Source organism: Symphalangus syndactylus, chromosome 6, assembly GCF_028878055.3.
Source record: "Symphalangus syndactylus isolate Jambi chromosome 6, NHGRI_mSymSyn1-v2.1_pri, whole genome shotgun sequence".
In the NCBI taxonomy this organism is placed as follows: domain Eukaryota; kingdom Metazoa; phylum Chordata; class Mammalia; order Primates; family Hylobatidae; genus Symphalangus; species Symphalangus syndactylus.
Genome location: NC_072428.2, coordinates 107,701,141 through 107,722,742, shown reverse-complemented (window position 1 = coordinate 107,722,742; position 21,602 = coordinate 107,701,141). Strand labels below are relative to the sequence as shown.

At 35.4% G+C, this 21,602-nt stretch overlaps 1 protein-coding gene across 1 annotated transcript in view; it reads right to left on the bottom strand.

Moving 5' to 3' along the window:
- CFTR (CF transmembrane conductance regulator) overlaps positions 1-21,602 on the bottom strand; it is a 184,276-nt gene that overhangs the window by 139,027 nt on the left and 23,647 nt on the right. Inside the window, exons 2-3 of the mRNA XM_055283782.2 lie at positions 20,983-21,093; positions 16,192-16,300 (exon numbers count right to left, since the gene is read on the bottom strand). Of these exons, the coding sequence (XP_055139757.1) occupies positions 16,192-16,300; positions 20,983-21,093 (220 nt within the window). The remainder of the gene's footprint in view (positions 1-16,191; positions 16,301-20,982; positions 21,094-21,602) is intronic.

Sequence of the window (21,602 nt, the reverse complement as noted above, 5' to 3'; positions counted from 1 at the left end):
ACAATGTATTTTCTAAACCTCAAGTATCCAATACCTCCAGCCCCGTCATTCTCAATAGATGACCATGCTTTCTACCTCAATGTCATCCCCACAAGAAACCCTAATCCATATAGAGCTGTCTGTGATTGAGTAGCTTTGTGTAGCTGCTCATTCTGTGCTTTATACAATGTTTTATTTTGAATTAACTATGTCAACCAAGGCTCTGAATGCAAGAAAACATTCAAACTTTTAAAAAGTTTCCAAACTAATCACAAACCTGGAATATTATAGTTCTCTCATCTCACATAGCCACATTTTAAATGTGAGTTTGAATGATAGCAGACAGGCAGGTGCTAAAAAGAAAATTGCCAACCTCCTACCCAAATATTACATGTTAACTGTTTGCTATATCTACTGAAATATTTTTGGAAAGTAAGTACACAAATGACTGCATACTGAATATTATTTTATGTATGTTTTGTACTTCTATTACATATATGTTTATCTTTAGAATATATATCAAAGAAGAATGGTTTTTGAGGTTTTTAAATTTTATATAAATGACATCCTACTGTGCTTTTTACAACTTTTTAAAAACTTAACACTGTGTTTTTCACATTTATCCTTATCGATACTTGTATAACCAACTCATTTATTCTAAGCACTGCCTAACATACCACTCTGTGAATAAATCGGGATATTTGCCCATTGCCATACATTGGAGCAGTTGTGTTGTTTTCACTCCTAAGCTACTGCAGTCAGTGAAAGTGCTGCCCTGGATGTTTTTTACAAAGTTCCATATGTATTTGCCAACCTTTCTCTAGATTCGAGTATTTTTTTTTCAAAATAACTTTCTTAAATTAGGAAAATCTACAATTAAGGTAAATCTTGGATTTAAAATTATAAATATATCTGCATTACAAACATAATTGCTCATAGTATGCTTACAGTGGCAATATTTAATCCTTAAAATTATTTTAGATCAATATTTTATCCCAGAATTGTTCTATATTATGTTGTTTTTCATAGACAAGTGTCAATACCATCAATTTACTTTGACTTAGTTTTTTTTTTTTTTTCCATGACTAGTGGGTTTGTACTTGGCCAAAATGCTCTCTAAAGTTGCAGTCAAGGCCACTGGACTTACATGTGCTATCTATGTTAGAAGTATCACATGTGGTCATGAAGCAGAGGGCAAGGGGCATTATTTACCATGCATACCAGATAAAGCATCATTTCTTGTTCATTGTAAGACAATAACGGGAAAGGTATGACCTGTGAACACTGCTTATAAAGTCAATTGTTTATATCATGATTAGCATGAACACATTTCTCCCCTTTCAGACCTCATTTCTCTGCTAATATAGATCTATACAGACATACGATAAATACAGAGACACTGGATAGACTATCTCAAAGAATACAGAACTACTGATAAACAATACATTGCAAAGCAAGTATGTAAATATTTTTAAAACTAACTTGTGTCTGTAGGATGCTAAAAAGAAGCTTCTGAGAAAAAAGAGAAATATTTTAGCAACCAAGCTAAACTTTAGCGCAGAATTTTTCAAGTTAGAAGTGTAAAGACTTGTATAAGATTTTTTTCTTTTGAGTAATGTGAACTAAAATCTCTTCCACTGGATTTCTCCATTATATTTTCCAGATCACAATAGACCTTTCCCTACCACAATAGACTTATTTATTGAATTTTTATTCAGTTGTAATTTACAACAAAACACAATTAAAATGTGTATTAATCTGAGTGGAATGCCTTTTTTAAAAATTCAGAGACAGGGGCCAGGCGTGGTGGCTCACACCTATAATCCCAGCACTTTGGGAGGCCGAGGCAGGCAGATCACGAGGTCAGGAGATCGAGACTATCCTGGCTAACACGGTGAAACCCCGTCTCTACTAAAAATACAAAAAAATTAGCCAGGCGTGGAGGCGGGCACCTGTAGTCCTAGCTACTGGGGAGGCTGAGGCAGGAGAACGGCGTGAACCCAGGAGGCGGAGCTTGCAGTGAGCAGATATTGCGCCACTGCACTTCAGCCTGGGCGACAGAGCGAGACTCCGTCTCAAAAAAAAAAAAAAAAATTCAGAGACAGTCGCTTTGTTGCTCGGGCTGGAGTGCAAGGGCTATTCATAGGTGCCATCACAACACACTACAGCCTCAAATCCATAGATCAACAGATCCTCCTGCTTTAGCCTCTCAAGTAGCTGGGATTACAGGCTCATGCCACCATACCTGGTTTGTAATACCTATTTTACATGTCATTACTGAGTTTGTTGTCATCTTTCCTCAACCAAAGAGGACATAGTCATCCTTTGAACAACAGTAGCTATTTCACAAAGAACTGGTAGCATTACTCTGGAAGGGCATATGTTTACAAACTAAAATGCAGTTTATTTTCGGTATGAAAAATTCTAATAATAAGATCATCTGCAAACAGCAAACCAACATAAACCTCACCACCATATGGAGCTGTTACCATTCAAGGACAAAATTAGCACTCCAAAACCCCACCCCTTCTATAGTTTTCCCTAATCTGTTTTATGCATCATGTTCTTTAATATTTACAATGGAACCATTTACAGATATCACCTGATTTTTTTTTATTTGGAAAAAACGCTGGTAACTGATACCTAGCTTAATCTATGAAGTGCAATCCTTCACAAAAATTATCCCTAGAATGACTGGGAGAAACGTAGTCCCTATATTCGTGGTACAAGAAAGCTGACTGTACTCCGTTATTCAGAGTATTTTCAGAGACACAAGAAATGTCCTGATTTGCTACCACATGAAATAGTACAAGCAAACTTAGCCTTGCATGTAAGAAGGAGGAATGTATAATTATTTGGATATTTATTTAAAAAGTTTATTACTCTGTATCAGACACAAATCAAGATGGAATTCACTTAATGGCTCACTTCAATAATAGAAGAAGCCTGATACCAATGTGTAAGCCAGCGTAATGGTGAAATAAATACTGAATTCAAAATCGTGAATTCCAAATTCTTATCCAGCACATTACCTACATTGGCTGTGTTACTTTAGTCACTTCTGTGCTCTGGACAGTTTTCCTCACAGATAAACTAAGAGGTGGAGAAAGCTAATTGTAATGTCCCCTCCAGTGCTAACATCTCTGATTATATGATCTGAGTCTGCAGAATCCCATGGCAGAGGCCAAGAATTCCTTGGGTAATTGTCCTAGCCCTCATCCTGCCATGACTATGGCTGCTTTCTACTCAGAAGGATGAAAGACTGAACAGTATGAGCTCAGAAGATCATCTGGGTAGAGAGGCTCAGATTAGAAAACAGCTCAAGCGATTGCATTCCTGGTGGGAATAATTTTGTGACTCAATTTAGATCAGCCTCCCAGGGAAAATTTGGAAGCCTAAAAATATCTCCTATATCTTCTAGTAGTTATATCTCATTTCTCACAGGATCTTCAAGACCAGAGCTTCAAAGTTATTGTAGATGAGTCTAAATTCTTTAACCATGTATGGCTAAAAAATTGTAATGCATACCTAGAGATCAAATGTGTAGTCTAGAGATAGGAAAGTCTTCTTTTTCTAGATATTCAAACCATGAAGGAAAGTTCAGGTGAAAAAATAGAAACCTGAACTCATGCTTGCAATTACATTAAATGAATTAATCCCGGATAACTTTACTTTAAAAATTACAGTTCTGATCCCAAAGCAGAGTTGTTTCTAAGTAGAATGATCACTTGGAAAACTTCTAAGGCTACACTGTTTTCTATTGTGTGAGGTCACTTAATAAAATCACCATTATCATTTTAACTTGTTTTAAATATACAGTACTTTATATGGCGTTATCCCAAGAATACTAGGACAGTTTAATTTTGAGAAATTAATTAACAGAATACAGAAGAACCTATGATTATCTCAGTAACAACTGAAAACGAATCTGATAAAATTTCAATGTTTCCAATAAATGTTCTTAATAAACTTGAATATAAAGATATATTATTAACCTGAAAAAGGATTTCTTCCTCAAAATAACAATCAATGCCATAATTAATAAAAGTCTAGATGCATTACATTTAGAGTCAGGAAAAAACAGAATACTAGCTATTACTACCATTTAACATTTTTCTAGAACTTCTAGCTAATACAACTCAATAAGAAAAATGATTGAGGTACAAATATTGGAAAGAAGAAGCAAGAAGTATCATTATCAGCATAGAATATGATTGTGTAACAAATGTAAATGAATCAAGAGTTTAATAGATCGAGGTTTAAAAAATAACTATGTTAAGAAAATAGATTTCTATATACTAAAAATGACATCTAATTAAATGAGTATCCCATTCATAGTAACAATATAACAAAAGATACACAGTAATAGCAATGAGATATATATCTTAAAATATACATTTCACAAAACATTATTGGGACATATTTTAAAAGTCTCAAATAAATGGAGAGTCTTAAAACTTTCTAAAATGAAGAACTTAATGTTGCAAAGATTACATTCTCCTCCAAGTTATTTTATAAGATTAGTGCAATCTTCTTCAACATTTACAGATTTTTTGGAAGTGAATTTTTAGTACCATAAGAGTATGGACTGTCAGTCTCAATTTTTGCAACAATCCTAACACCATGCACAATACCAAGCACAGAATATCCATTCAACAAATATTTGTTGAATCAATGAATAAAATGATTATAAATTTCATTTGGAAGAAAATTCATCAAAAACATTTGAGGAATAAGAATAATGTATCAGAGGGTTTACATTACTGGATATTAAATCAAAAAGCCATAATAATATGTGACATGACAAAGAAACAGACTGATATATCTTGAAAGTCCAGGAACATGTCCAAGCACATGTAATACTTTAATATATTATAAAATACAGCATTTTAATTCAGTGGAGAAAGAGATCATGCAATAAATGATGGACAAACTGGATACTCATCTTTTTGAAATTAGATTTCTACCTCATACATGCATCACAATGAGTTCTAAATAGAGTAGATATTTAAATGTAAAAGATGAAGTAATAAAAACATAGATGCATGCTTACATAATATTTGGGTGGCATGGGCCTTTATAAAAGAACAATGTCAAAGCAGAAAACAAAGAAAAAGATATATAGATTTGCCAGCAAATTTTTCAAAAATTAAAGCTTTTAATTGTAAAAAAAAAAAAAAAAACTCACTAGAAACAAAATTAGAAGGCAATTGACAGGCTAGGGAAAATATTCTCTCATGTATCAAGAAAAAGACAAATACGCCAAAATAAAAACACACAAAGAACATGAAAGCCAATTCACACACAAAAAGAAATATAAATGCATAATTAATATACAAAAACAGATTAAACTCACTAGGAACCAAAAGTAATGCAAATGAAAATAATAATATGCTCTTTTTCACTTAGCATTTTTAAAACATTTTTTTAAATATCTATTGTTAGGACTGAATTTTCACAGTTTAGTATCAGGAAAGTAAATTAGTAGTGCACCTTTTCTGGAAAGCAATTTATTTGTATTTGTACATTTAGGTAGAGAGTCAAGAACACCTTCTAAGAGTCAGTTTTTAAAGGGGTGTGTACTGAAGGACATTTTATAGTAGTAAAAAAATTGAGGCAATTTACATACTCAATGATGAGGAACTGATTAAATAAATCATGGTACAGCCATATGATTCATGAAAGTAACTAGGTAGAAAAACATCTAATGACATGGAAAGGCATTCACAACACATTAAAGGGAGAAGCAGATTAATAGCACATTATGTAATGATGACCTCTCCCCTTTATTAAGTATAAATTCCCATGGGAAAAAGCTGGAAGGATTAACATCAAATTTATCAGTAATTATCTGATTATTCTGATTATTAATCAGAAAAAAATAAAAATTTGGATAAAAATTTCATATAACTTACAATAATAAATAAAAAGAAAACATGCGTACAAAAAATGGAAGAAAGCAAATACACCTACACTCAGAACCTATCATAGGATACAACGAATGCTGGCTTATATACTAAAGCAAAAGTTTAAGATTTTGCTTTTGGCAGGGTAAAAGTGAGTGTCAATTTTTTGTCTATTTTGATACAGCAAAGTCTGACAATAGTTTTTGGCTTCATACAAATTGCTAAGGAAATGAATTTTTCCATATTCATCATAGAAAATAAAAACATATTCATGCTTAATCCACCGAAGAATTAAGAGGTTTATTTTTAAATATTTCCTTCATTTTGCCACAATTGTTTACAGTTTTGCAAAAATACACATATACCACACCTAGAACAGAATCTCAAAAAAAATCTACCTTTCCTTTAGATTCAATGACTAATTCAAAATATTTTGGTTTTGGTATTTTCCTTTTAGTGCTTACTGATTTTATTAATTATTACTGGTAACATCTTCACTAGAAATCTAAGCTATATTCTTCATATTTTATAAGAAAAAGCCCCTGGATTTGCTGAAATAGCAGCAATAATAGGTTTGGTTCAGATAATACAATAATGAAAGATGTGTTAAAATATTAATTTTAATTTCTAAAGTAATACTAGAATCTAGCTGTCATTTTAAAGCATTAGTAAAATATATTCTTGTGCCTTATAAAAATCAAACTGGTGCTACAAGATTTGCTTATAGCATATATACAGAAATAACTAAATGTAAATAACGAGTATTTGTGCACTCAGGTAGAGAGTCTATTTAAAAATATAGGGACCGGAGTGGGTGCAGTGTCTCACGTCTGAAATCCCAGCACTTCGGGAGGCCAAAGCAGTAGGATCACTTGAGCCCAGGAGTTTGAGACCAACCTGGGCAACATGATGAGACCCTGTCTCTAAAAATGAAAGGCAGAAAACATATATATATATGTTTTCTATATGTATATATGTTTTTATATATATATGTTTGCTATTTTCTAACCTATTATTGCTGCTATATATTTAAGTCTATGAAAGACATATATATACACATATGTATATATGTATATATTAATAATATATAATATAGCCTATTATATATTATAGTATAATCATATATAAATTATATTATTTATAGTATTATATATTATTTAGAATAAATATTACTATATTATTATATAACATACGTTATATACAATTATAATTATAACATGTTATGTATTATAATAATAGGTTAGAGACATATATGTGACATATTATATATAGGTTTTATATATACATTCCTTTCATATATTTAAATTGGTGAAAAGGTAATTATGGTCTTTGCCATTACTTTCAATGGTGAAAACCACAATTACTTTTGCACCAACTATATATAGCGCTCCATATAGAGAGAGCACTTGCTATGTGCCAGAATCTATTCTATGTGCTTAATGCATTTAATTCTAACAACAACTCTATAAAACATGTTCTATACAGCAAAAGAAACTATCATCAGAGTGAACAGGCAACTTCCAGAATGGGAGAAAATGTTTGCAATCTATCTATCTGACAAAGGGCTAATATCCAAAATCTACAAGGAACTTAAACAAATTTACAGGAAAAAAACAAACAACCCCATCAAAAAGTGGGCAAAGGATATGAACAGACACTTCTCAAAAGAAGACATTTAGGCAGCCAACAAACATATGAAAAGAAGCTCATCATCACTAGTCATTAGAGAAATGCAAATCAAAACCACAGTGAGATACCATCTCACACCAGTTAGAATGGCAATCATTAAAAAGTCAGGAAACAACAGGTGCTGGAGAGGATGTGGAGAAATAGGAATGCTTTTACACTGTTGGTGGGAGTGTAAATTAATTCAACCACTGTGGAAGACAGTGTGGCAATTCCTCAAGGATCTAGAACCAGAAATACCATTTGACCCAGCAATCCCATTACTGGGTATATACCCAAAGGATTATAACTTATTTGACTAGAAAGACATATGCACATGTATGTTCACTGCAGCAGTGTTCACAATAGCAAAGACTTGGAACCAACCCAAATGTCCACCAATGATAGACTGGATAAAGAAAATGTGGCACATATATACCATGGAATACTATACAGCCATAAAAAAGGATGAGTTCATGTCCTTTCAGGAACATGGATGAAGCTGGAAGCCATCATTCTCAGCAAACTAACACAAGAACAGAAAACCAAACACCACATGTTCTCACTCATAAGTGGGAGTTGAACAATGAGAACACGTGGACACAGGGAGGGGAACATCACACACAGGGGCCTGTGAGGCGGTAGGGAGCAAGGGGAGGGATAGCATTAGGAGAAATACCTAATGTAGATGACGGGTTGATGGGTGCAGCAAACCACCATGGCACATGTATACCTATGTAACAAACCTGCACGTTCTGCACAAGTATCCCAGAACTTAAAGTATAATAATAAAAAATAAAAGAAAAAAGAAAAAGAAAAAAATGTGCTATCATTATCTCCACTTTACAATAATGAAATCGAGATGAAGAGAATTTAAGGAACCTACCCAAAATCACATGGCTAGTAGCTGACAAAACTGTGATTTGATAACTCAAAGAGTGTAACTGGATTGTTGGTAACTCAAAAGATAAGTGTTTGAGGGGATGGATACCCCATTCTCCATGATGTGTTTATTTCACATTGCATGCCTATATGAAAACATCACATGTACCCCATAAATATATACACCTACTATGTACCCACAAAAATTAAAAATAAAAATAAACAAAAACTAATATCGAACTAGACAGTTGGACTCCAAAGTCCCCTCCCCACCGCCACCCTTACTGATAACCCTAAATCAAAAATAAACTGTTATAACACAACCTGGTTACTTCTCAGTTGCTCATCAGTTCACACATTGTTATCGGTTCAACATGACCTAGCAAATTAAGTTATAAGCTAGTATCACTGTAATTTAAGATAAATACCATTTCTCTAGGCCCCATGTTACATACACATAATTTAAAAGATGGAAGTGACAGGTAGAGATGGTATACTGTACTATAGCTATACTATACAGTTTCCCTCAATTGTACAGTTAAGGAAACTGAAGTCCAGACAAGTTTTTTTATTTGCTTAAGATCATAAAATAAGTTTATGTTATCAGTGCATAAAGCAGATCCCAGCAGAGTTAACGAAAAAAAAAAATGCTGAACCTTTGGAAACGACGCATACTTATTGCATCATATATATTTTACTTTGTTTCACCATGTCATATTCATTAGTCATTAAAGGACACTAGTTAGCTAAAAGAATGCAAGATGCACCATATTCCTACAAAGGAATGAAAGAACTAATATCTCATCATCTCATATCCAGTCTAAGTTGCAAAGCCATTATCACAAGCAATTTCTAATTTGAAAATAGATTTGATTCCAAAATTTGACAAATTAAGAACAAGAAATGAATTTTGTTTACACCAACAATAGGAAGCAGAGAGGCAAATCATGAATGAACTCCCATTCACAGTCACTACAAAGAGAACAAAATACCTAAGAATACAGCTAACAAAGGATGTGAAGGACCTCTTTAAGGAGAACTACAAACCACTGCTCAAGGAAATAAGAGAGGACACAAACAAATAGAAAAACATGCCATCCTCATGGATAGAAAGAATCAATATCGTGAACATGGCTATACTGCCCAAAGTAATTTATAATTTCAATGCTATTCCCATCAAACTACCATTGACATTCCTCACAGAATAAAAAAAAATTATTTTAAATTTCATATGGAATCAAAGAAGACTCCATATAGCCAAGACAATCCTAAGCAAAAAGAACAAAGCTGGAGGCATCACGCTATCAGACTTCAAAATATAAGGCTACAGTAACCAAAACAGCATGGGACTGGTACCATAACAGACATATATACCAATGGTGCAGAACAGAGACCTCAGAAATAACACCACACATCTACAACCATCTGATCTTCGACAAATCTGACAAAAACAAGCAATGAGGAAAAGATCTCCTATTCAGTAAATGGTGGTGGGAAAACTGCCTAGCCATTACGCATAAAACTGAAACTGGACCCCTTCCTTATATCTTATACAAAAATTAACTCAAGATGTATTAAAGACTTAAATGTAAAACCCAAAACTATAAAAACCCTAGAAGAAAACCTATGCAATACCATTCAGGACATAGGCACGGGCAAAGACTTCACGAAGAAAATGCCAAAAGCAATTGCAAAAAAAGCCAAAATTGACAAATGGGATCTAATTAAACTAAAGAGCTTCTGCACAGCAAAAGAAACTATCATCAGAGTGAACAGGCAACCTACAGAATGGGAGAAAATTTTTGCAATCTATCCATCTGACAAAGGTCTAATTTCCATAATTTACAAGGCACTTAAACAAATTTACAAGAAAAAAAATCCCTATTAAGGTGGGCAAAGGATATGAACAGACACTTCACAAAAGACATTTACATGGCCAACAAACATATTTTAAATATCTCAGCATCACTGATCATCAGATAAATGCAAATCAAAACCACAGTGAGATACCATCTCATGCCAGTCAGAATGGCAGTTATTAAAAAGTTAGGAAACAATAGATGCTGGTGAGGCTGTGGAGAAATAGGAATGCTTTTACACTGTTAGTGGGAGTGTAAATTAGTTCAACCATTGTGGAAGACAGTGTGGCGATTCCCCAAGTATCTAGAACCAGAAATGCCATTTGACCCAGCAATCTCATTACTGGGTATATACCCAAAGTAATATAAATCATTCTACTATAAAGACACATGCACACATATGTTTACTGCAGAACTATTTACAATAGCAAAGACATGGAACCAACCCAAATGCCCATCAATGATAGACTGGATAAAGAAAATGTGGTACATATACATCATGAAATTCTACACAGCCATAAAAAGGAATGAGATCATGTCCTTTGCAGGGACATGGATGAAGCTGGAAACCATCATCCTAAGCAAATTAACACAGGAACAGAAAACCAAACACCATGTGTTCTCACTCGTAAAAGGGAGTTGAACATTGAGAACAGGTGGACCCAGAGAGGGGAACAACATAAACCAGCGCCTGCTGGGAAGTAAGGAGTAGGGGAGTGAACTTAGAGGATGGGTCAATAGGTGGAACAAACTACCATGGCACATTATACCTATGTAACAAACCTGCATGTTCTGCACATGTATCTCATTGTTGGATTTTTTTTTTAGAAGAAGAAATAAAAAAAATTAAATTAAACAGTTCTTTCTATGGATACCACTCTCCAATTTCCTCACCTTAGATCTAGCAGAAGTCAAATCATTAAGTGATCATGCTGATGCCTGTCTACAAGTAGTTCTCAACTTTGGCTATATAATTAGAATTGCTTGGGGAACATTTCAAGAATGATAGTGTCCCAGGTTTTATCCCAGACCAATTAAATTACATTTTCTGGGGTAGGGCCGAGTTGCATCATGGGAACTAAGGGGAAGATGTACAATGCAGTAGGCAGCACAAGAAAGTGCAGCTGTGTTAGAGATGGAGTTTAGGATGGGGTAAAATATTCAGGACATAGGAGATTGTGGGGAGTGCAGTGTCACTCTAGGGTTAGAGAAGCAGCTAGATAAGGGAGTGAGACAGAAAGATGAGAAAGGAATTCTACATGGCAGAAGATTTGCTGGAGATAGCAGTCCCTAGATAGCCAATCACAGGAAGAGATATACATAAATCAAAGTGCCTAAGCCACAGGCTCTCTATCACAGAATTCCCGAGAGAACACCATCCCTTCTTTAGTGAAGTAAATAAAAATAGTTTACCCCCACATATATTTCATTCACATATTTTGAAATGGTTGCCACAGGCCCAGCAGATAGAAGTGGACCTGCAAAGCCGTATTTTGTGGGAGAAATTTGCATCTGTAGAAAATGCATTAGTGCAGCCAGGCTCTCCCTTTCTAGACCTTTTTTTTTTTTTTTTTTTCAAATCTAGGAGAGATTAATTGTGAATCTGACACCTGCCAAGTTCTGAAAAGAAACATTCACCACCTATGTTCTCTGTGGGCTGCCAAGGATTTATCTACAAAACAAGACCCCCTTTGCTACCCAAGTCTCTTCCTTTCTCCCTCTCATAACCTGTCTTGCCACTGAAACCTGTTTTACAAAGATCCAAACCCCCATTCTTTCTGTAACCTCAAGATGGTATACAAGCTTCCATATTGCACTGAGAGGGTGGGTCTTCATCCTGAAGGCTCCCATGTATACATGTCAAATACATTTATGTGCCTTTCCTCTTATCAATCTGCCTCCTGTCAGTAATTTTTCAGCAAACCTTTAGGGGGCCAAAGACTTTAGCCCCATATTAGCAGTAGGCTTATATTCAAATGCCTACCCAATGTTTTTATCCAAACATAAGGGACAGAGATCCTCCTTTGCCACATAGACTGTAGTCTGTAACATGAGTACCAGGACTTCTCCTGTATGTCCTTTAATTTTGTGAGGTTTAATGAAAAAAGGTAGTCTGACCTAGGCTGCACTGACATGTGCCTCAATTTGTTGGTAGAAATATGACCAGAGCTGCCTAGGAATCAAGAGTATTTTTGAATGAATGCTTGTGAATTTCTTATCATAATAAATGCATTGTATAATCATATTGTCTCACCAATCTGCTTACAGAGCTCCCTCTACTTGGCTTCCCTCAAACTATCCTTGATTGACTCTCACATTCAGGTTTTCAACAGCCAGTTTCTCTTCCATGCTAGGAGTCTTTTTTTTTTTTTTTTTTTTGAGATGGAGTCTCGCTCTGTCACCCAGGCTGGAGTGCAGTGGTGCAATCTCGGCTCACTGCAACCTCCACCTCCCAGGTTCAAGCTATTCTCCTGCCTCAGCCTCCAGTAGCTGGGACCACAGGTGCCCGCCACCATGCAACCACACCTGGCTGATTTTTGTACTTTTAGTAGAGACAGGGTTTCACCATATTGGCCAGGCTGGTCTCAAACTCCTGACCTTGTGATTTGCCCACCTCGGCCTCCCAAAGTGCTGGGATTACAGGTGTGAGCCACCATGCCCGGGCTTGCTAGGAGTCTTAAATGTTAAAGACAATGTTGCATCTATCTGGCTGCTAAGTCAGATGAAGAAAAAACAAGTGCATAGTTAATGGTGAGAAGTCATAGCTAATAATGTTTAAAACTACAGCAGTACTTCAGAAAGATTAGCTCCTTCATGATGGCACTTCCTTTTTTTAACCTTTCACAGTTAACAGCAAATTTTATAGTACTTTTCTCTATCAGTCCTGAAACCAACCAAATATTTTTATGCCACAACTATCATTGCTTAGAGGGACTAAGAATGTGTAGACATTCTGAAAGAATGACCATCTATTTCTAAGAGAAGTGTTACAGTAGTTTCAAGAATCCCTGGCTCATTTATCCTTGCTCAATGAAAGAAAAGAAGAAATATCCATAAAGAATACTATAAATAGGAAGGCACTGGTGTAAGTTATGTAAAAGGATGGAGAAAATGTAGAGAAATACTATAATCGCTAAATTTTCTCCCCCTCTTTTATTCTTATAAGAGACAAAAAGAATGAAATCAAGAGATCAGATATCCTGAAGAAACTGCACTAATCTAAATGGCCACTATGGTTATCTAAATTATTTAAGACCTAACAATTTGCAAATTTCTCACTATTTAAAACTGCATGGTGTCAGCGTGGCTTTTTCTCTATGACAAGGGTGAAAAACCTGCAGCCTCATCACACTTGTGCCATTCCGAATATAAATATTCTTCTCTCTGCCTTCTCACCATACACATTTCAGCTGCTTCTTCCCCCAGGATCCTTTACTCACCAATATTCCATTGGTTATCAGTAAGAGTTGAGATGGTGGAAACATGCTTTCCCCTTCAAATGTGCTGCTAGTTCCAAAGCTGTAGCCTTTGAGGTACCTCTCCACTCACCCCCATGGAGTGGAGTACCTCTCCACTCACCCCCATGCATGGATAATTAATACGCCATGAAGGGCTTTTACGATCTCTTTTGCTGGGATATTTTTAAGCTTGAGAAGTTTAAGAACAATTTAGTCTTTCTCCATACGTACTCCATTCTCCTATCCCTTATTTTTGTCTATAAGTTTGGCCCTTAGCATGACTGGCTCTTGGGTGGATTTCATACAGTTCCTCCCCCAGGTATAAGTAAGTGAGATGATCTCGTTGATTCCTGTCCTGAAGAAAGTTGTGAACTTTCTTCAGATTTGCCCCTGAAGTGACCCTGGAAGAATCCTCGGCCTTCAAGCTCTGTAGCCTGTGTCTCCTGAGAAGATGCAGAGAAGCTCAGCAGAACCAAGGCTGGTTACTAGAGTCACCATTCTGTTGAGTACCTAAATACAATCATTATAATTATAATTATATATTAATAGCAATCATAATCTGGTATGGTGAAAGGGTCAAAGGCTTTGGAGCTAAAGAGACTGGGATATCTCTCAAATTTACCATATGTGTAACTTTGGGAAAGTTACTTAATTTACCTCACTCTCGACTTCCTATTATATAAATTAGAGACAATTTTTGCTCCATGGAGTTACTAGGAAAATAAAATAAAATAATCTGCATAAAGACCTTCATATTGAACAGGAACAGATTAGGTACTCAATAAATATTAAATTATTCTATATCATGTTTATTTTTTGGCATGCACCAGACCAAAAAAAATTCTATAGATATGTCCATGTATCATACAAACTTTGACATTTAGGTGAGTGTTTTTGCTTACATGAAACTACTATGTTGGTGGGATCTAGAGAAATAAATTATTTTACAAGCCAAGCAGAGCATAGAAACGGGCCTTCTAATTAGACCCCTCTTCCAGCTTCTACTCAGTAGTGCTTATGTTAATCAATAGAAGCAGCATGCAATGGAGACCACAACCAGGAGAAATTTTGAGTTTCACTGAAGTCTTGGCCATGACGTAACAATTACTTGAAATATCATTCACTTCAATCCAGCAATCACTTACTGAAAATGTTATATACTTACATGATTTATATGATAGGATAAGAGTGAACTGTACTCCATACCCTGATTCAAAGCAACCAGCAAAACTTGTTTTCTAAAAATTACATCAAATAGAATCAGAAGCTGTGAATAAAATTGTTTCTCAAAGCTCTGGGTGGTGCTCTGATTGAGAAAAATCATCTCAAAGGTAACTTAAAAGACATTTAATTATCCAGCTACCTCATTTAAATTTACTAATAAAATACCTTTTACCCCCAAATGCCCAAATGGTTTCAGATTTCCATAGAATATATATTATGGATCTATTATTTCAAAAGTCAGAAAAATTTCTTCTAGGAAATTATCAAGAGCATTAGAGAACATTCTGGACCTAAGTGTAGTCATCTTCGTTAAGATAAGTTTTAAATGTATTTTTCATGGGGGTGTATGAACTGAAATTTTTTAAGCAATGTAACACAAATGGCATTTCTTTGGGAGACACTGTTTAACTCCCTGAGGCATAAAGATCAATATAAACACAAGTCAATCCATATAAGTAAATGCCCCAAAGCAAATATTGTGCACAGCTTTAACAAGAAGATTAAACAAGTCGTGAATCTGTCTCCTTTTATAGGTTACAACCAAGGATTCAAATAATGCTTTCATGATGTAGAAAATATTAAATCGGAGTCACATTGGACAGCAACTGGGGAACATACAAGGCACTTAAACACCACAAAGCCTGGATTTTCAGGTGTGCAACTCTTCACACTGATGAGATGTAAGATATTAAGAAAATATATTGCAAGAGAACTTTAAATTTTTAGTATTATTTATTTAGTATTTAAAGCTGCTATACTTTAAATTTTTAGTATTTTTCTTTGAAACAATTCACCATGCAGATATGATTTCAAAATATTACAAACATTCATATGTGTAATTAGCGGCATTTGACCTAATTCTGCTGACATTGTCTCCTGACATTCTCCTGTTGAATACAGCAAAATAAAGCCACCAGTAATCTCATGTACTAGTAAGATAATGTGATTTGGAATCATAACAGAAAATAATTTTTTAAGCGAGCAATTTATTTTGCTGAGCCCATTGAGATTGTAAATTGCCACTCGTGCTCCAGGACTTTTTAGTTCCAAAGGATTTTTACTTATCCTTACTAGAGTTTTAGGTGGTCTCTTAGTGTTTGGAGTTGGATTCATCCTTTATATTTTTACACCTATTCACCAGATTTCCTAGTCCTTTAATAATCACAAAAATGAATATAGTTATGTGATACATAATGAATGTACAAATGAGATCCTTACCCCCAAATATAAAAAGATTCCATAGAACATAAATCTCCAGAAAAAGCATCGCCGAAGGGCATTAATGAGTTTGGGATTTTTCTTTGACGCCAGCTCTCTATCCCATTCTCTGCAAAAGAATAAAAAGTGGGACCAATAAGTTCCATGTGCAAATATTTTAGTTGTTCTATTTCCCTTAACATAGTCTGATTCACACAAGTATATCCAAGGAGATTAACCCAAGTATTATAGAGACAAAATCTCATGGAGACCATCAACACCAAACACTCAGCCAGTTATTTGGCAGAATTCAATGCTCTGCCATATATCACTGTGCAGGGAATTGATTTCATGAAAAGGCCACATTGTATGTGTTAAAGAAAAGTGTTGGGCTTCTAAAGAACAATGAAAAGGGTGGACAAATAAAGTAAGGCTTTTATGAATACTCATTGCTGTGCTTAGAACAAGGTGGAAAAAATAAACACATAAATATTCTACATTTTTCCCTTATACCTTGATCTTTATTGGTTTAGAACTGTGGCAGATTTACAAGATTTCACTGTCAAATCAAAAACAAGTTAAAATGTCAGGTGGCTTTTTCTGTGATTTAACATGAGAAAAATCTGTTAGACTTTGTTTTTAAAAGTAGAGGCATAAAATGTCATTAAACTTCATTTTCAAATACTAAAATAATTTATTAGAGTAAAGTTCTTTGAAAAATGAGAACAGGATCAAATTATATATTTTCTATTATAGTAAGAATAGACATTAAATAGTCTGAAAACTGGCTGAAATCTAGCAAACTTTCTGTTTTCTTTTAAAATACTATAGGAACACCAGCTGATTGTATTTATTAAGTTATTGCCACTGATTTCTGTTAATAAAAGCCTTTTTTCTCTTCACAAAGGAATAAAATATCTCTAAATATTATCATCTTAATTTTCAAACTGTACAGAGATGAAAAATTTCATGAACCACAAGCAAGAACTAGGTAAACAATTAGATAAAGGCTTTACATTTCATCAATTGTTATTCCCATTACTGTCAAGTTACCATAAGTAAACATGGCCCTAAATCACTCTAAAGGAGTAATAGGCCGGGGCAGTGGCTCACGCCACTAATCCCAACACTTTGGGAGGCCAAGGCAGGTAGATCACTTGAGGTCAGGAGTTCAAGACCAGCCAGCATAGCAAAATCCCGTGTCTACAAAAATTAGCCAGGCATTGTGGCACACGCCTGTAGTCCCAGCTACTCACGAGACTGAGATTCGCTTGAACCCAGGAGGCAGAGTTTGCAGTGAGCTGAGATCACACCACTACACTCCAGCCTGGGCGACAGAGCGAGACTCTCTCAAAAACAAACAACACAAACAAACAAAAAACATAAAGGAGTAATATACAGTTCAGATTTGAAGACAAGCCTGGCAATCTCTGAGCATGGATCTTGGCATCCCCTAGAAGCTTGCTAATGACAGCCTTTCTATAAAGCCTAATTACCTTTTCCCATCTACTTCCCTCCCCACACTCTTCTCCACCTTTCTCTCACACACAGAGCTAACCTCCCATCCATAACATTTGGTTACTCAGAGTAAGAAGCTAAATATGGAGCAGACTCACCTTCTCCATCAAAGGAGAAATGGATCAGATGGGAAAGCCAAGGAAGGGGTGTGTACATAAACCAACAAAATGGGTTCAATGTGAAAAAGTGGTCCACACCTAAGTAATGTAGAAAGGTGTCGTTATATTTTACAAGAGGTCTCTAGTGACCCTGGGCAATGAAGTTTTAGGAACATGGTGGAAACCATACTTCAGGAGCTGAGATGTAAATGAAAGTGAAGTAGAGAGACTAAGAGAGCAGAGAATGTTAGCTATGAAAGAAAAAAAAATGGGGTAGTTACCTGAGGAGAAGGCAAGTTCAGGAAATTTCTTTTAATGGGTGAAACTTGAACAACTTGGTGCCACAAATTGTTAGCACCAAGAGTAGGTGATGTGGTTCTAGTAGGACCACATACCAGGCCCAGATCAGAAGGGAAGAAGTTTTATTCTTAAAAAGTTCATATCCTGACTACAATCTTGGAATGGATATGTGGTTTGCACACTGCAGTTATGTAGAGGATTCAATCCATGGTCACAAAATTGAACCAGATAGGTTAATGTTCTTCAACCATCTGGCAACCACTTGAGGGCCATGGTCACAAGGCAGTTATGAAATATGAAGCCAGGGTCACTTCCCAAGGGTGCAGAGGTACAAAGTACCAAAAATGGCATGTCACTCTTCCAAAATATTTCAATAAATTTCAAATACCAATTTTATAAGAAAAGAAGTAACAGGGTGAAGAGATACAAAAACAAAACAAAACAAAAATAATAGAATGTATGGGTTTGTACTGGCATAGCATTGTTGAATTGAAGTAAAATAGGTATATTTTTTAAATTGAATCAACATAGGGGATACAGTGAAAACTGGAAAGAAAAAAATGTTAAGCCAAGATACTTCTGCAAATTCAGATTCGTGTTCTCTATCTGGCCATAAATACAAATGTATCACATTTTTCAATTAACCCAGCCCTACTCTGATTAATCATTCCCTTAGCATCCAATTAAAACTTAGATATTCAAAGCTGGGCACAGTGGCTCACACCTATAATCCCAGCATTTTGGGAGGCCAAGGTGGGCGGATCATTTGAGGTCAGGAGTTCAAGACCAGCCTGGCCAACATGGCGAAACTCCACGTCTACTAAAATACAAAAATTAGCCAGGCGTTGTGGCGGGTGCCTATAAATCCAGCTACTCGAGAGGCTGAGGCAGGAGAATCACTTGAATCCAGGAGGTGGAGGTTGCAGTGAGCCAAAATCGTACCATTACACTCCAGCCTGGGCAACAGAGCAAGACTCTGTCTCAAAAACAACAGCAACAACAACAACAACAACAACAAAAACTTAGATATTCAATATCCATTATATTATTTTGAACTTGTCAATATACCTGCAATGGATTATGTTTATATATTTTATCTCTCCAGCAATGCTACAGGTTTCTATGTAATGCTAGCCATTTCTCATTCCATCATGGATTCATTCAACAAATATTTATTGAGTATATACCATATGCCAGGCCCTATTCTAGGCACTTGGGGATACATCATAAACAAAAGAGATCGAACCCAATAAAAAATAAAAAACAAAACAAAGTATCCCTACCTCATGGCACTTGCACACACCAAGTGTTCAATAATAGAAGCTGGCCCTTGATCTTAGAAGTGTGAATCTGCTACTCCCGCTAGCTTAATTCTTTGAATAAAATCAATAAAAATGAAGTTTAATATCTTACTTTGCCTTCAAAATGCCAAAAAAAGGAAATGAATTTAATTAAAAGAAACAAATTGCAAGTCAACTCAATGTTTTTACTTTGGTGCAATAATTTAGTAGCTATGTCTTATCTTTTATCCCCCTTCACTCTCTCTTTTATCTGGCATCAGGCCTGTGCTGTTGGCACGAGACTCAGCCTAGCTCATTCTAGACTATGAGTGGCCCAAGGGGTAAGCATTGTGACTCAAGAGTCTCTGGGATTTTTCACATTTAGCCAACGACAAAGGGCTCCTTCTTTCGTGGTCCTTAAAGATAGGAGCAAAGAGTTCTAACCAGGGACCCACTTTATGTAGAAAGCTGGTCCAGTCTGAGAAAATAAAACCAGCATAAGGCAAATGCCACCAGTTGGCATTTGAGTCCTTGGTCTCATTGAGTTCCTAAGTCCAGTTTTCCACCTAGGTCTTCACACAGTTCAGGCTTCATGAGCCAATAAATTCCTTCTTTTTATTTACTTTAACTAGTTAATTGGGTTTCTGTCACTGGCAATCAAAAGGGTCCTAACCTTTTAACTGGAAAGGAAATAGAAATTCTTTATGGGGGAGACTACCATTCCTAGAGAGCAAGGCAATACAGACCTCAGCTGGAATCATGGTTCCATCATTCATTAACTGGCAAAGTATATCATCTTTCTGAGCCTCAGTTTGCTTTTCTGTAAAATAGAGATAATGATGCTTTCCACTCAGAGTAGCTGAGAGGAGATATTCTACCTGGCATGTAATAGGTACTCAAAAATATACAATTTTTACATTTGTTTGATAGCCAGTAGCCATTACCTTAAGACTTCCCAGGGAGTACATTTGTATTCAACTATAAAGATTTTGAAAGCAAATATACACAATTTACTTCATAATGGTGTTACTTTAGTTTTCACAAAATCCATCTCATGGTCTCTAATGAGACAAATTCTCTGAAACCAAATGTGTACTTTTCAGGAAAAAAAATCATTTCTTAGGAAACTGATTATTTTTCTTTTATGATTTTATTGTTTAATGATTTCAGTCAACATTTCAGTGTGAAAATGAGATGTTCCTTTTTTTTTTTTTTTTTTTTTTAGAGAGAGAGGGTTTTGCTCTGTCACCCAGGCTGGAGTGCAGTGGCACAATCATAGCTCACTGCAACCTCAAACTCCTGGGCTCAAGTAATCCTCCTGCTTCAGCCTCCTGAGTAGCTGGGAATACAAGCATGCACTACCATTCCCAGCTAACTTTTTTATTTTGTGTAGAGATAAGATCTTGCTATGTTGCCCAGGCTGGTATCAAACTCCTGGTCTCAAGCAATCCTCTCATCTTGGCCTCCCAAGTAGTTGGGATTACAGGCATTAGCCACCATACCTGGCTCCTATTTTTAAATATAAGAATTAAACTTACAATATGTTTGCTTTCTCTTCTCTAAATAATTAATAATATGAATTTCTGTCTTCAACTAAACAATGTACATGAACATACCTTTCCAATTTTTCAGATAGATTGTCAGCAGAATCAGCAGAAGGGATTTGGTATATGTCTGACAATTCCAGGCGCTGTCTGTATCCTTTCCTCAAAATTGGTCTGGTCCAGCTAAAATAAAGAGAGGAAGAACAGATATTCACTTGATTTGGTCTCCAATACAGATTTGGAATCTGATACTATTCAAATTTTCTGGCATATGGAAAATTATGCACATGTAAATATGAGAATAAAATAAGTCAATTTCTATAAATACCAGGCTTCATCTCTTACAGGCTACACCTGTATAAAACATCAATATCTCTGAATTAATGTGACTGTCACTTTGTCAAAGGGATTGGGAATAATAGTGTGGTTTTTCCCAGGTAAAAAACAAACTGCTAAACATTCCATATTTTAATTATTCTTTAAAAAAATAACTGCCCCCAAATAATCATATACTAGCAGTTTATAGCAAATTACTGAAGTCCAGCCTCTTCCATTTCAAATATAAAAAAACTCTGAATAAGACATGCACTTAATCAACACTTAATCAACAGCCTTATATAATTTTGTTACTGTAGCACAGTATACTCAGTAATGAGCTATTCATTGAAAGAATGACTATAGCCAGAGAGTTA